The sequence below is a fragment of the Mangifera indica genome, chromosome 3 (assembly GCF_011075055.1).
Source record: "Mangifera indica cultivar Alphonso chromosome 3, CATAS_Mindica_2.1, whole genome shotgun sequence".
NCBI lineage: Eukaryota > Viridiplantae > Streptophyta > Magnoliopsida > Sapindales > Anacardiaceae > Mangifera > Mangifera indica.
The window spans coordinates 19,908,656-19,926,166 of NC_058139.1; the positions used below are offsets into that span (position 1 = coordinate 19,908,656).

At 32.0% G+C, this 17,511-nt stretch overlaps 2 protein-coding genes and 1 pseudogene across 2 annotated transcripts; all 3 read right to left on the reverse strand.

Annotated features, from left to right (window-relative positions):
• Positions 1-1,176: 1,176 nt before the first annotated feature.
• On the reverse strand, positions 1,177-2,040 carry LOC123211617 (annotated as a pseudogene).
• Positions 2,041-4,054: 2,014 nt separating this feature from the next.
• On the reverse strand, positions 4,055-5,773 carry LOC123209951 (1-aminocyclopropane-1-carboxylate oxidase homolog 1-like). Its single transcript, XM_044628063.1, has 2 exons — positions 5,134-5,773; positions 4,055-4,720 (listed from the first exon to the last, which is right to left on the reverse strand). Exons 1-2 carry the CDS (start codon positions 5,658-5,660, stop codon positions 4,147-4,149), a joined length of 1,101 nt encoding a protein of 366 aa, XP_044483998.1. The 5' UTR covers positions 5,661-5,773; the 3' UTR covers positions 4,055-4,146.
• Positions 5,774-14,751: 8,978 nt separating this feature from the next.
• Positions 14,752-15,221, reverse strand: LOC123211618 (deacetoxyvindoline 4-hydroxylase-like). Its single transcript, XM_044630414.1, has 2 exons — positions 15,069-15,221; positions 14,752-15,003 (listed from the first exon to the last, which is right to left on the reverse strand). The coding sequence occupies exons 1-2, from the start codon at positions 15,219-15,221 to the stop codon at positions 14,752-14,754; spliced, it is 405 nt and encodes a 134-aa protein (XP_044486349.1).
• Positions 15,222-17,511: the final 2,290 nt, after the last annotated feature.

Sequence of the window (17,511 nt, forward strand, 5' to 3'; positions counted from 1 at the left end):
GGGGGGACGGGTAATAACGTAATTGTTGGAATTCTTGAGTATTGCATGATTGATAGTAATTGACACCCTAATCATAGTGATTGATACCTTAATTATGGTGATTAATCTGATCATAATAGTCGACCGTCAATCGTAGTGATTGATACATTAATCATAGTGATTAACACTTTAATAATGATGATTGATTTTATAATGGTGGTTGACTCTAAATCATAGAAATTAGCATCCAAATTATAGTGATTAATACCTTAACTATGGTGATTGATTTTACTATAATGGTTGACCCTTAATCATAGCTAGTGATTGACACTCTAATTAAAGTGGTTGACCTTAATCACAACTAGTAATTTGTATAGATTTTCCTTTTTTTATAGTTTAGTTGTATTGCAAAAATAGACACTCCTTTGTACTATTACATATACAAATAAAATATACAGTTCTCATTTCATAATAAGGTTTGACATTCGATTTAGTTATGAAACATAGGTTTCTGACATTCGCAAATCCAACAAAAAGGCGGGCTTATATTCTCAAACCACACAAGCATACGCATAAGCAAAGACATCTTCAAACTCTAGTTCCTAACAACCCCAAATGAGGTAATTTTGAAGCCGATTACTGGTGGTTCCAGTTCCACCTGGGTTTTTACACACCGTTATGCTAAGGAAACAAGTAAATGAGCTAATTTTGTTGTAATTCGAGTTCTAACCAACTTTTCATGTCTTTTAATGGGTTTAGTAAGGGATAGTAACTTCAACCAAATGAACCATTCGATTTGGACTCTATAAAACCCAATTGCCCAATTTTATAAATTTAGAGTGGCACTCAAAACTCAATTTTAAATATTATTTAAAGATAATAAGATTTTTAATTTAATAATATTCAATTAGATAAATTATAATTGATGCCATTAAAATTTAATTATTTTCAAGTAGATTAGCATCTATTTTTTTTTAAATAATTGAATTTTTAGTTGAATTAAATTTAAATATTGTACTAATATCAAAAGATAGTTATTTTTAAAAATTATGACAAAAGAACTTAAAATTAATAACTTTTTCCTTTGATTTTTCAGCCAAACTAGTTTAAATATAATGAGATGGACTTGCCTGAACTAAATCTCCTATGTTGACGACTAGAGCTCAGGGAGTTGGGACAACTTCAATCCATCGATTTTCATAGAGGATTGGAAAAATCTGCCGCCATAACTAAAGTGTCCCTCCAGCAAGCAGTAGGGGCTTCAAACAGATTAAAATTGGAATTATAGAGTAACCTTTTATTGGAGTAATCGCGTGAGTAGTAATCTTTCTTGATATCAACCTCTTGCATGAAATTTACGGATCCCATCAATCACTTGATCCAAGAGGCTAAATGGAATTCCGTGATTGACCACCTGGAAGAAACAAAACTTCTGGCAAGCGTTTTTAACTTTCTCAACTATCTCATCGTGTGAACTTTCATCAGCTTTAACTCCTTGAAGTTGAAGATTTATGACTGGAATATTGATGTTTGAATCAGAGGAACGTGTCTCAGTACCGAGCTTTTGTATCTCATGAATGAATTGTAAGACATGTATGTGGTCTCTATCTAAACATATATATACTGAGTATGCAAGATATAAACCAAAATTAAAATTTGAGGAATATTAAACATTAACCTCCGGCCATTGCTTGACGATTAGATGTAGAATAATCCTCTGAAAATTATTTGTAAGCTTTCGTCTTTCAAGTGATTTCTTTTTTACACAGAATGATGTATGTGTTTTTTCAGAAAAAGCTCACCCAGGGATCCTTTTTACAAACTTAAATAAGCATTCTCCCATCAAGAATATAACGGCAATGTGTGGAGTTATAGACCGTGTTTTGTAACTCCCTTTTAGTTAATATATGATTGTTACAATATTCTTAATACAGAAGAGAAAACCGTTATGAATATCCTGGGGATTTTTGCCACCCCAGCATCTACAAGTCCCTTTACTCCAGCTTTGTAGTCATCAGAAGCTTTCAGTTCACTGACATCGCATTCGTAAGGGCTTCCCATTTCAATAATTAATAATAAGTGCTATATGTTATTAGATTGTATTTTGTATCAATAGTAACCATTATGCTAGCTATTGGACAATTAATATTGTTTGATTATCATAGTTTATTAATATTCTTTGATTATTGTAATTAATTTAAAATTAATTGATTATGGTGGGTGTCGAATCCACCAAAAATAAAATTTTCTACTCTCTCAATGAAAACTTGTAGATAGGGCAAGTAGAGTCGTATCCACAGAGATTGGGTTATTTATCTGAAATATAACAAAATAAAGCAAGAGGGATTTTGTTGTTTCGAATCGTACGGATAAACAAAAATAAATTAATTCAGAATTAAATAATCAAAGTAATCAGAAAACTAGATTGAAACAATAAAAAAACGAGTTCTAGCCAAGTAATTCAGGTATGGTTCAATTCAATTGATCATCGATAAAAAGATTAATTTTTCCTTTTAAATAAACCAGTTATGAAACATCGAGACGCTCGTTGTTCTGCTTTTCCTTAGGTGTTGGTAATTAAGAAACGTTCTTTAATTACTTCTCTTGTTTTTCAATCAGTTCTAGATACGATCTTAGAATTTAAATTGAAAACAAAATTAAAAATTAGAAAAGCCACCGATTCTAATCAACAAAACACAGACGCTGTTTTTGTTTAAATTAGATTAACCTATTCCACTAACATACAATAATTATTCTACTTCATCAAGCATGCTAGTCAGCCACTTATGATTAAACCATCAAACAAATACGGATTCAATAATTTAATCTAACAAAGTTGTTTTTAATCCAAAATAAATAAGACGTCTCCTATTTAATTGAACAAGACAACAATAAATAAAATTAGGAATAAATTAAATATTTAAAAGAAAAGAACGGGTAAAGAAGATCTCACAATCGTCGTAGAACCATGATCCTGATTACTTGACTAAAGAAAAGAGTTAGCCACTCATGTTTATGTTCATGGCTTCATAGAAAATTAAAATAAAAATCCTATACTAATTGAAGAAGAACCAGCGAAGGGTTGCGGCTCTGTTTCTTTCTGAAAGAAAAGGATGCTCAAAAACTAAAAAACCCTAAAACAGAAAGCAATTGTCCTTTTTATAGTGTCAAGTCTGCTTCAGTCATTGAAAGATATTTTTGTGCCAAATATCATCCAAAGGACCTGAACTTCCTCCAATTGTTAATTAAGTCTTCAACTGTGAATTTTTCAGTAAATAGCGCGATTCTCTCCTTTCCACAATCAGTCATCTCCTATATATTTTGCTGTCATTTTGTCTTGATACGTGACAACTCTAAATTCGTTTTATTTTGTATCTTTTCTCAGAATAATGCAATTAACGCCCAATTTCCTAAAACAAGCAATTAATCAAATAATTAACGAATTAAATATCACAAATCAAGAAAATTAAATGCTGAAAAATATGAAATTTCACACACTAACAGATTATCTGAAAAATCTTATTTTTGTATTCATATTTACAAAAATGGAAATCAAATTTAAGTTTTGAGATTGTAACCATGTGGAAATACTACTAGATTAAAAATGAAATCTTTTTTGCTGAATGTTATTTAATAAATATATTTAATATATCTGGGCCAATCTCTTTAAAAGTATATAACTAAACAATTGAATGATTATGTTGTAATGATGGGAGCAAGTAAATGTATTTGATACCATTATTGCAAGTGTTTTTTTAAGCCATATGCACCTCCATTGGTTCCAAGCGAAGATTAATTGACCAGTAGATGTATTGTCTCAACCAAAACTTTCTCTTTCCTGTACGTTATTGAAAAGATAAAATGAATTTAATATGTTTTCTGATAGAAGATTGTTGCAAGAAGGATGTCAAATCTTAATTTGTATTTGGAAGCATCAAGAAGAACCATGATCAAGGGTACCCAGTACTCCTGTTAACAGAAGGGCTACTGCAGGAAGAAATTAAGGACTCACAAATTGTTGAAATATTTAGCTTTATTTGGAAACACTTGAGAATAGCAGTCCTCAATATATTAATTGTTTGTATTAAAGTTGCAAACATTATTCAAATATGATCCTATTAATAATTCGTACAAGATTTACAAACTTTATTCAAGTATTCTCCCTCTTCACAGCTTGAATTGACAAAGAACAGACTTATCACCAACTACCTTAGCAAAATATAAGTTGAAATATTCAGAAACAAGAAATTCCCTGTAAACAGGTGGATTTTCATCTGATGTTAACTCTTTAATTGGTCCATAGAGCTTTGGGGTTCCAGTAGCATGTCCAGTAAAAAAGCATGCTACAGAAATCCTTGGAACAAATCCACTGGCGAGGACTCTGTGGTCAACACTTTTAAACTTGTTGTTCGATATAACCTGGAGAAAGTCCCCTATATTTACCACCAAGCTTCCAGCAATGGGTTCAACATTAACCCACTGATTTTCATGGAAGACTTGAAGACCACCGATTTGGTCTTGCAAAACTATAGTAAAGAATGAAGGATCAGTGTGTTTGGTAGCTCCCAAGGTGAGATCTGGCTGGGGGCACGATGGATAGTAGAGGCAAGATATATTAAATCCTTCAGTGCATCCCATCTCTTTTAAATGTTCAGGTTTCAGCGCTAAAGCCATCGATAACAGTTCAAATAGAGTGTTCCCCAGCTTTGAAATAGTTCTTATATACGCCATTAAACTGTCTCTGCAAAACATTTTCATACATGAAAAAAACCATACTTGCTCAATTAAAAAAAAAAATAACATTTTTCATTCATTTTACTTCTATTATTTCTACTCGCTAAAAGCAGAACAATTAATAAATTAACTTTAATAAACATCTTCTAACTTGGTGGGTTGACACATATAGTTTAGGAAACTGGCTAGGTGTCATAAATGATTAAAATAGAAATTATAATAATATGCATCAGTTATATGGCTGTTGAAATAGAATTTTTCTAAGATGTGATGCCAAAAAATACTCACTCAAAAAAAAAAAATTAAATAAATAAATAAAACCCTTATATCCTCTGAATTTTTCTGTCTTCTTTCCTTACCGGATTATAGTGCAGTCAACAATTTGTTGTATTAAAATTCGTTTGGAAATAGATGCTATACCTGCAGACTTCTGGTATCTTACTTGGATCAAATTGCTTCGAAGCTAAAGTAGAAATAACCAAAGTATCCCTCCAATTAGCAGTTGGAGATCGATACAGATCTGGATTGCTGAAGAATATGACGCCTCTCTTTGGATCACGAGAATATAACTCTTTCTTCAACTCAAGGTCTTGTTCATGGAATTTTCGTGCCCCATGAAGCACTTCTTCTAACACAGTTAAGGGGATCCCATGATTCACAACTTGAAAGAATCCCCATGTCTCGGATGCAACCCGGACCTCATCAACAATCTCCTTGAGCCTGTCGTCTTTGATGCCATCAAGATCTACGACCGGTACTTGAAAGTTGTGTTGATGACTGGTCAACTTCTCCTGGGCTAGTTCATCCGCTGGTCGAATGAATATCCTGGGAATTTTCACAATCCCAGAGTCTACTAATCCTTTAACTCCAGCTTTTGTGGCATCAAAGATCTTAAGCTCTTCGGCTCTGTCATAATCTGACGCTTTACTGGCATTTGAAATGTCCATATTCTGGTTCACTGGTACAAGAAAAATGATAAGAAGGAAGATAATAATGGTGAAGTTTATTGACAATCGTTGAGATTTATGCCGACACTGTTTGTTACTTCACTTTATCTTCCAAAGTCAAGTAATGAACAAATAATTTAAAAGAGATTTAAATTGTTTGCATATTTATCACATGCTATTAATAGTGACAAGTCTATTATTGGAATATTTATCACATGCTATTAATAGAGAAAAGTCCAGTAAAATTTTTTGATTATTCAGAATTATGTCACACTCGTATTAATTTATGGGCAAATACCGACAATTGTGTCCCATACGTCTTCATCAACTTAGAAGGCACGCTTGGGTAATGTATTTCCAATCAGCGACGAGTCCACGGAATTTATCAGCCACCCATTTACCACTGCATTCTGGATTCTCCACTATCCCAACTTGTCCTTCCTAAGGATAAATATTTGGACAACCTGATTCGTAAGGCAACAGACCGTAGTTGGTGCTGATGAATTTTTTAACAATGTGTGCAGCATGATTATCATAGTTTGTTATATTTGGACATCCTTTAAAATTAACCCTTGCGTCAATGTAAATTATTCTTAAGTTTCCATCAACATATCTCATAAAATTATCATCTTCATAATATATTGTTTTATAAACCAAATCATAAATATAGTTTTATTAATAACTAATACTATCCAGATCTTATGAAATGATCCAATACTGTTCAATCTAATATGATTCAACCCAACACAATATAATCTAAGTCCTTGCCATCTTTAGCTCAGGAATAGATAACGTAATTATTTGAGTTTATGTCTCATTATAATATTTAATAATATACTATAATAATATTTAATAATATATTTTTTCTTATGATATAGTGATTTCTCTAGTTAATATTATATTTTAGTAAAGATTTAGTTTAACATCTCTTTCAGCCAACTCATTGATAAGTTTATGCCAAAAAAATAAAATGTCATAAAAAACGTAAAATATCGGCAATCATATACACTTTAACATGACAAGTTGCAATATTTAATTGAGAGTTTGCTGCCACGCGTCCTCACCGCAAGATTTTAAGCTACATCTAGACATAGGCCTGACTTGAGGCACAAGAAAATGATCCAGTTCGAAAGGGTATGGTCCAGTACTATAGCAACCCATACCAGACCTGTGGGCCTTTAGGGTCAGGCCTTGAGCCGGGGCATTAGGCCAGCAACCTAGGCCGGTGCACAAATTAAATAATTTTTTTGTTTTCAAGGCTGCAGCCTGTAGCAGGCAACCATGTAGGCTGTAGCTTCAAGCTTAAGGCCAGGCCTCAACAGTTGACCAATAGCTGTTAAGCTGTGAATTTTTAATATTTTTATGGAACCCGCCCTCTCTCACTTTTTAAATCACACATATATAATCTAATTTCTCACTATACCCTTCTCTTTTGACATTATCTTCTTTCAATTCCTTTCAGGTTTAACATTTTTTTATTAAATTTTAATATTTCAATTTTTTTTACATTCAATTTTTGTATAAATTTTTTTTATCTTTGATTAAAAATTTATTAAATAAAATAATTATTTAAATTTGTTGATATAAATTTTATTTAAAATTAATATAACCGAAAATCGTAAATTATAAATCAATCATTCAAATGATATTTTATATATATTTTCAAATGATGTTAAATAATTTTATATTATTAATTGTCGTATCTAATAAAAAAATCTCTTTAATTTATCGATGTCACCACGATAGATTTGCTTTTTATAACTACATCTTTATAGTTTACCTTACACTTGAGTTCAGACAAATATACTTCATACGTTCTGTCAACAAGAAAAATCGATTAACTCACACATTTGACCTTTAAACAGTGTTACTTGTAATTTTTGTTATACTTTTTACTACCACAATTCCCTTAATATTTGTTAACAACATAATTTCTTTTTTATTTTCATAATTTTATCAATTATTATTTTTCTTTAAAATATTTTCACACTGAAAAAACTTTTTTTTACATAAACAATGAAAAAAACTTAATAAGCTCTAAATAGGACCATTAATAATAGAAAATAATTGTATATGGACATTGTTTGTTACTTCACGTTATCTTCTAAAGTCATGGAATGAACAAATAATTAAAGCATATTTATCACATGCTATTAATAGGGACAAGGCTATTATTCGAATATTTATCACATGTTATTAATAAAGAAAAATCTAGTAAAGTTCGTTTCAGAATTATGTCACATTCGTAGTAATTGATGGGCAAATACCCAGAATTGTGTCCCATATGTCTTCATCAACTTAGAAGACACGTTTGGGAAGTGTATTTCCAATCAGTGACGAGTCCATGAAATTTATCAGCCACCTTTTTACTACTGCATTCTGGATTCTCCACTATCCCAACTTGTCCTTCCTAAGGATAAATATTTGGACAACCTGATTCGTGAGGCAACAGACCGTAGTTGGTACTGATGAGTTTCATACCAATGTGTGCAGTATGATTATCATAGTTGGTCGATGGGTTCTGGGTTTGTGTCTGATTTTGACTAGAAATTGAGTCATACCTAATTTGCAATATCATTGTAAAGACTATAAAATACTAAATTGAAAAATTGAAGGTTATAACAATACTCAAAACATCATGTAATATGTATATGTAGATTTTTTGAAATTACCTGTATAGGAACGACAAGTCTTCCTATCAAAAAACCTAAGGTTCATAGAGTGAATCTTATAAATAACCTAATAAACTTTAAGATTCGTACAAATATTATCTATTTATATCATAATTTTTAAATGTATTCAATTTATATTTATAGGTGACTTAAGTCTATTTATAAACTATTATTAGAGTATTCAATTAAATATTTTTATCCTAGTATATAAATTTTCTATCAATACCTGTTATCTGGTCTTCTAGGACAATCAACAGTGGATTTTTCACTATTCTTGGGGTGTTCCACTATTTCGGTTTATTCCACCATGAAATTCAATCGGTTCTGGATTTTCTATTCTAAATTTCAAAAAGATCTCTGCTCCGGTACCATAAGGGAAATAGAGTAATTAGTCTCATGATTCATGTTTTGATTGAGAGATTGATGGAAAAAATAAATTAATTTCACGATTCATAAGTTTATAAAAGGTTTGATTAAGAAATTAATCCCACGTTTAATGTGCTGATTTTCTTCCTTCTAATAAAACAAAATTTCATTCAATTACTCAATCTTGACAGCTTGAATTGACAAAGTGCAGACTTATCATTGAATACCTTTGAAAAAATATGGGTTATAATATTTATAAGTAATATTATATATAAAATTTAATGTATAAATAATAATTTATTATTATATAATTAAATAATTAAAAATAAAATAATATTTATTTATATAATAACACATAATGTTTATATATAAATTTACGAGAAAATCTCAGTAAATAGGCGGATTTCATGTGATTTCAATTCTTTGAAGGCTCTATAGAGCTTTGGCTTTTTGCGGTAGCATGCCGCAGAAACCTTGCCAGCACCTCTTGGTTCTTGCCACGACTTTGTCGTCCACACTTGAAAACTTCCTGTTTCATATAACCTGAATCTATTTTTAAGAAACCTTGGAAACATTTGGGATAAATTCAGATGACAAAATCCAGAAAATGAGATAATTCAATGGTTTTTAAATTCATTGGGATTGTAATATAGAACCGTGGGTCACAGCAGGAACTAGTCAGCTGTTGCTGTGGAAAAGCAATAGCATTTTGAATAAAGAAATTAATTTTTCTTCATGCATCAAGATTATAAAACTTCTTAATGCAGAAAGCTAATGCTCAAAACCCAAGTCAGTTCAACTAACTACAGAAGACATGCAATTTTAGCCCTTATTCCATCTTATAAACAAGGCTTTCATAGAAAACCATTGATATGCAAAACAGTGGTAGACACAGAAATAAAATTTAGAGAGGTATAAATAAATTTTAAATAAAAATAAATACAGATATTTGTTTTAATAAAAATTCATTAACTAATATATTTATAATTGTCAATCAATATAATTTCATTTTTTTAAAGTATTGTAAAATAACTTCATTATCAAGTACTATCAATATATCATTCTTTATATAATCAATTACGGTTGAACTCGAATAAACTTGATTCGATCTCAAAAGTCGGTTCGATTTAAATTTATTTAGAAATAAATGATTTTAATACGTTCAAATCTTAATCCAAATTGAACTAAAATATATTTTTTCAGTTTGGTTTAAAAAAACTCTTAAAATTTACTAAACTCATTTGTGCACATCCCTAAAAATAACCTCAATGTGATTTTATTTTTATGGTATATTATAAAAGTTGTTCTATTAGAATTTTTTATAGAGATATATTGAAATTTTTAACACTTTCATTTTGAACGGAGGGAGTGAGAGTAGAGTACCTTTTTTCAAAATGGAAAGAGGACATGTTATGTGATACAATTGAAAATTGAAACTAATATAAGGGGTAAATTTAACTTTTCTATGCTTAAAACTAATGGTAAGAGTAAATTTTAACTTTTTTGGAACTTGAAACTAATACAATTGCAACTAATATTACACAATGGAAATATTGGATACACTTTAAGATTTTTTTAAGGGAAAAGGACTATGTCCCACCCATATTAAGCGCTATCTCAAAAGTATACCTACACTTGATGAAAAACTTAAACACCCATCCATCTTTAAACTGTCATTAAATTCTCCGTTAAATAGAGGGGTAAAATCGTTATTTTACTGTTTATATTCCAATTATATAATTTTATCGAATTTTTCCCCTCCGATTTTAAAAATTAACTTTTCCCCCATCCCTGAACTTTGAAAAGTGACTTCCCCCCCCCCCCCCCCCGCCCCAAATCCCTAATTTTTTTTTCACTTTCCCTCTGGCCATCGATGACAACGTGGCTGGAGAAAGAGTGACGAGCGTGATCTAGATCTGGATGACACTCGTTGAGCTTCATTGGATGACGGAACGTCATCCATTCTCTGGATGACGCTTGTAATCCAGAATGGACGACAAAACGTCATCTAGACTAGATGACGCTTCGTCGTCCAAAAATCTGGACGACCAAGTGTCGTTTAGATCTGGACGACGCTTGTCCTTCTTGGAGGATGATTGTTATCCAGAGGTCATCATCGTCCAGAGGTGGTTAACCTCTGGACGAAAACTTCTCTGTCATCGTCGGAAAAAGTGAATTTTTTAAAATATAATTTAGGGGACAAATATTAATTTTTCAAATTAAAGGGGAAAAAATGAGATAAAATTTTTATTATTTAATATTATTGATAAAATAACGAATTTGCCCCTTAACCCTAACAGAAAATATGTGGGTAGGTCCAAACAAATTAAACTTTAGATAGGTGTTTGGGTTTTTCATCAAGTGTGGGTATACGTTAGAGATAGGGCTAAAAAATGGGTGGGAAATAGTCCTTCTCCCTTTTTTTTTTAAGTCAAAGGGGTACCCCCCTTGATCTCCCTACTTCCGCCAATGATGCAAATCCCTTATGATCTTTTATTGAAATGGGAGTGGCTAGAGAATTTCAGATCAATCCATGACAGATTAATTAGAGGCAAATTAATTGTTGGGAAACTTCCATTTGACTTGCCTGTAAAAGATCTCCAATGTTTATTACTAGAGCCACCAAGCTACCTGAAGTAGGATGGTGAGAAAATCAGGACTAGTTTAGTGGACTACAGTATTTCCGCATAGGTTTCTCAAAATAAGAAAATATAGCTTATTCTCAAACCCCCTCCGCCAGGTTGACGTTCCATATGGTTCCGAAAACATAGGTTTCCAACATCCACAAATCCAACATAAACACGAGCTTATTCTCAAACAACACAAGCATTGACATGAGAAAAGATATCTTCTTACCCAAGTTTCTGATAACTCCTAACTTGTAAGTAAACTACAAAAAAGTATATATGTAAAAACAAATTATCCCCTAAATCCTCAGTGAATTGATCATCATCAAAATAATCTTCAGTATCATCATCATCATTATCATCATTCACGTCATCTTCTTAAAACTGTGTGATTATCATCATTCACGTCATCATATGCTGAATAATCATTCTTTTGTTCTTCATTAATCTATTTTTCTTTAAGATTGTCTCTTACTTAGATACGACTTTCCATAATATAAAGTTATGTTAGTCTTCTTTTTTCTTCTTGTTACCATCATTATAAACTCAATATCATCATTATCTTGAATCTCATAGGGCATTTCACTCAACAATGCTTCATTGGGCATAAACATGTGGACATATGATCAACTTTGATTGATTTTAAAACGATAATAGATTTTCACAACGAATCCTTCAAAATTAGCTCTTGTGTTAATGCAAATCATTCTTAAGTCTTCACTAACATATCTTATAACATTGTCATCTTCAGTAATCTATTATTCTATAAACCAAATCATAAATGTAGCTTTATCTATGACCAACACAATCCAGGTCTTATAAGACGACTCAATACTACTCAGTCCAACATGACTCAACCCAACACAATCTTATCTAGCTCATTGTCATCTTTAGCTGAGGGATAGGTAACACAATTATTTAAATTTATGTCTCATTATAATATTTAATAATGTGCTATAATAATAGTTAATAATACATTTATTGTTATGACATGGTGATTTCTCTTGTTAATATTATATTTTAGTAATAATTTAGTTTAATATCTCTTTCAGCTAGGGTTGGATTCGAATCGAACTGAACTCGAGCTCGACTCGACTTACATATAACAGAGCTCGAACTCGAGCTTGTTGAGCTCGTTATGCTTGAACTCGAACTCGACTCGAGTTTGACTCGGCTCGTTTTGAGTTCAAGCTTTTAATTAATTTATTATTAAAATGATATCATTTTAATACATATTGGTTAAAACGACGTTATTTTGTATCAAAATTTTTAATTTACAAACTTTGATGAGCAAGCTTGAGCTCAAACTCATCTAAGACTAGCTTGTTTCATGCTTGTTTGAATCAAGCTCGAACTCAAACTTGAACAGAGTCAATTCGAATCCAATCATATTTTCAACCAACTCACTGATAAGTTTAAGCCAAAAAAAAAAAGTCATAAAAAAGGTAAAATATCGGCCATTATATATAGTTTAACGTGACAAGTTGCAATATTTAATTGTGAGTTTGCTGTCATGCGTCCTCATCGCCATATTCTAAGCTGTATCCAGACATAGGCCCAACTTGAAGTACAAAAAAATGGTCCGGTTTGAAAGGGTATGGTTGGTACTATAGTAGCCCATACCAGACCTGTAGGCCTTTAGAGCCGGCCCTTTAGCTTGGGCATCAGGCCAGCGAGCTAGGCCGAGGAACAAATTAAATAAACTTTTTTCCTTTGTTTTTAAGGCTGTAGCCAGTAGCAGGCACACACATCTAAACTAATTTCTTACTATCTCATTCTCTTTTTACATTCTCTTCTTTTAATCCCTTTCACATTTAACATTTTTTTATTCAATTTTAATATTTCAATTTCTCTCTATACAGTCTTCATTCAATTTTTATATTATTTTTTTTCTTTGGTTTAAAATTTTTTTAATAAAATAATTATTTAAATTTGTTAATATAAATTTCTTTCAAAATAAATAAAATCGAGGAGCGTAAATTATAAGTCAATCCCCTAAATCAGATCTTATATAATTTTAAATGATATAAAATTATTTTATATTACTAATTATCGTATCCAATTAAAGAAAACTTTTTAATTTATCAATGTCGTCATAACAGACTTATTTTTTGTAACTACGTCTTTGTGGCTTACTTTACTCTTAAGCCGAAACAACTATATTTTATATGTTCTGCCAACAAAAAGAACTGGCTAACTCACACGTTTAACCTTCAAACAGTGTCACTTGTAATTTTTGTTATGTTTGTTACTCCCACAATTCCTTTAATATCTATTAACAACATAATTTCTTTCCTGTTTTTATAATTTTATTTATTATTATTTTTCTTTAAAATATTTTTGCAATGAAAAAACTTAATATATTCTAAGCAAATAAGATGTGCAAGTGATTGGAATGACTTAACGTTTGTAGATTTAATTGATCAATAATTGGTGTAATGTAAATACTGTAACATAAATCATACACGATATTTGTTACAATGTTTACATTACACTCATTCTTAATTAATTGATTCTACAAAAGTAATGTCGTTCTAATTATTTAAACACATTTTATGTTTATAACATATTAAAAAAATTTAAATAATTAATAATTAACAAAATTTTAAAAGCAAAATAGAAACTAAATTGTTAATAAACATTAACAGAATGGTGGTAATAACAGATATAGAAAAAATGCGAGAGATAATGTCGGATGACCACTTGCACAAGTTATTAAGTTCTTTTTAGTGGTTAAGCACATGAAAAATAATTGTCTTGGCTCAAATATTGGGTAAGTCAAGAAAGACGCAGTTAGAGAAATTAAATCTATTACAACACTATCGATAAAATAAAGAATTTTTTTTAATTAGATAAGACAATTAATAATAAAAAATAATTTTACATCTTTTGAAAATAATTTTCTTGAGTCGACCCAACCAAAAAGCTCTCAATTGTGTGGGCTTTGAGCCTGGCTTGACCCACTGCTGCATCTAACCATATCCCTAGCCAAAACTACTTTAATATTTTACTATATATGATACATTTTTTACTATATGATTTATTGCAAATGCCTTTTTAAATCATATGTACCTCTATTGGTTCCAAGTTAAGAATTAAGTGTCAAGTAGATGTATTGTCTCAACCAAAACTTTCTCTTTTCTGTATCTCATTGAGGAGATAAAATGAATTGAATGTGTTTTCTGATAGAAAATAGTTGCAGGAAGGATATCAAATCTGAATTTGTATTTGGAAGCATCAAGAGGAACCAAGATCAAGAGTACCCAATACTTCTGTTGTTAACAAAAGGGCTGCTGCAGGAAGAAGTGAAGAACTTACAAATTGTTGAAATATTTAACTCTATTTGGAAACACTTGAGAATAGCAGTCCTCAATATATTAATGGTTTGTATAAAAGTTGCAAACTTTATTCAAGTATTCTCCGTCCTCACAGCTTGAACTGATAAAGCTGAGACTTATCACCAACTTTCCTAGCAAAATATGAGTTCAAATATTCATAAATAAGAAAATCCCTGTAAACAGGTGGTTTTTCTTCTGATGTCAACTCTTTAATTGGTCCATAGAGCTTTGGGGTTCCAGTAGCATGTCCAGTGAAAAAGCATGCCACAAAAATCCTCGGAACAAATCCATTGGCGACGATTCTGTGGTCAAAACTTTTAAACTTGTTGTTCGATATAACCTGGAGAAAGTCCCCTATATTTACCACCAAACCTCCAGCAACGGCTTCAACATCAACTTGAAGACCAACGATTTGGTCATGAAAGAAGGATCAGAGTGTTTGGTAGCTCCCAAGGTGAGCTCTGCCTGGGGGCACGATGCATAGTAGTGGCAAGCGATGCTAAATCCTTCAGTGCATCCCATCTCTTTTAAATGTTCAGGTTTCAGCGCTAAAGCCATCGATAACAGTTCAAATAGAGTTTTCCTCAGCCTGGAAACATTTTCTATGTACACCATTGAACTGTCTCTGCAAAACAATTTCATACATGTTGAAAGGAAAAACAACCATACTTGCTCAATTAAAAAGAAAAAATCATTTTTCATTTTACTTCTATTGTATCTACTCGCTAAAAGCACAACAGTTAATAAATTAACTTTGGTAAATTTCTTGCAACTTGTTGGGTTGACATTTATTGGTTGGGATAAGGGATAGCAGCTAGTGTATAAGCATGGAGAAAAACTTCACCGTTGAGCTAGCTTTTGGGGTGAGAGATGCCCAATTGTAGCTACCAGTGGTGAAAGAGCCGGTTACAACAATCAGCCCAAGAGTCCACGGGAGTAACTAGTTAATATTAGGGATGGCAATGGGGAGGGGCGGGGAGGGGATGTCAATCCCCGTCCCCGTCCCCGTAGGGGATTTCAATCCCCGTCCCCGCCCCGTCCCCGCTACGGGGATAAAAAAAAATCCCCATCCCCTCCCCATCCCCTCCCCGTCCCCGCGGGGAAAAATCCCCTCCCCATCCCCGCCCCGTCCCCGTTGGGAAAAATCCCCTCCCCATCCCCGTCCCGTCCCCGCGGGGAAAAATCCCCTCCCCATACCCGTAAATATAAATTTTAATTCCGTTATGTATTTCAATAAATAAAATAAATTATATTCTCCAAAAATATCACTTGTTACAAGAGCTACAAAATATTCATTGTTATTTTAGTTCAAATACAAAGTTTTCATAAAATCTAACAATATGCAATAATCAATCTCTTCATTAGTAGCTCTTCATGTATGTGATTTAGGGTAATTTTATAATAACATTAAATTTAATACTTTTTATTCACTTTAATTGATTTTATCAAGTTATAATTTGTTTTTTTTTTTTGTGTAAAACCTGGTGGATTGACTAACTGAAGTTGAAATAGAATTAATTTTGTACATTTGTATTTTATGATAATGAGATTCTGGGGTTTTTTTAATATATTAGATTAATAGTTTAGAAATTAGTAAAAGCTAATAATTGATAATTCAAAAATTAGTAAAATTAAAATTATAGTTTTAATAAATCATAATGTAAAAATTTCTATAACTTAATAGTTTATAAATTATTATATTAATATATTAGATTTAGGGGGTGGGGTGGGGTGGGGTGGGGAGGGGAGGGGCGGGGCGGGGCGGGGCGGGGAGGGGAGGGGAGGGGAGGGGAGGGACGGGGCGGGGCGGGGACATATGTATCCCCGTCCCCTCCCCGTCCCCGATTACGGGGATTATTTTCATTCCCATCCCCGCCCCTTTCCCCGTTTTTATAGGGGAATCCCCTCCCCATTAGGGTCGGGGAGGGTTGGGGCCTCTAAAGTCGGGCCCAAATTGTCATCTCTAGTTAATATCAAAGTCAACTAACTAGTAACACATTGCCACTCCGAATGGCTAATTGTAAAATGTGTTTAACTAATGGTTCAATGTGTGAGGGAAAGAGAGATTGTTGGATTGTCTCATATCGATTGGAAAAAAGAATAGGTATTAGTATATAAGTGTGAAGAAAAGTTTCATTCTTTAGAAACAGTAATGATCAATTGATGTAAATGTCCAAGTAAAGCTCGTTGCTCTTCTAGATGAATGGTTGTGAGAATTGTCAAACCAATGAGAGATTTTTGGGTTATTCCATATCGGTTCAAAAATGGGTTAGGTGTTAATGCATAAATGAAAAGGAAAGTTTTATCTTGAAACAATAACTTTTTTCTAATTAATTATTTAGACAATAATGCTATAAATGGGGATATTAATTAAAATAAGCAATCGTTTTCCCGCATAAACCTTTTTTGGTAACAAATTTTACATTTTACCTTTTTAAGCAAATTGTATTTTTCAATTCGAAAATACCCTCATTTAATTTCTCAACCTTACCGTAGCATTTCGTTGATTAATTGTATGCCTTCCGCAAAAAACATTAAAATTAAATTATCTGCATGAATAAATTTTATAAATTGAAAAACAAAATAATTTTTTATAAAATAATTAATTGTTATATATCCAAAATAATGGATATATATAGGTTTTTTTTTGAAACAGTACGTTTTTTTCTCAAACAGGTTGTCGGAATTTGGAAAGGGGTGCGAGAAGGGATTGGTGCGTTAACAGATGCGAAAATTTGAAAAAGGGTGCAGAAGCGGGTGTGGCAATAGGGGTGCGGGAATTTGGTAAAGGGTGCGGGAAGGGATTGGTGCGTTAAGAGTTGTGGAAATTTGGAAAGGGGTGCAGGTG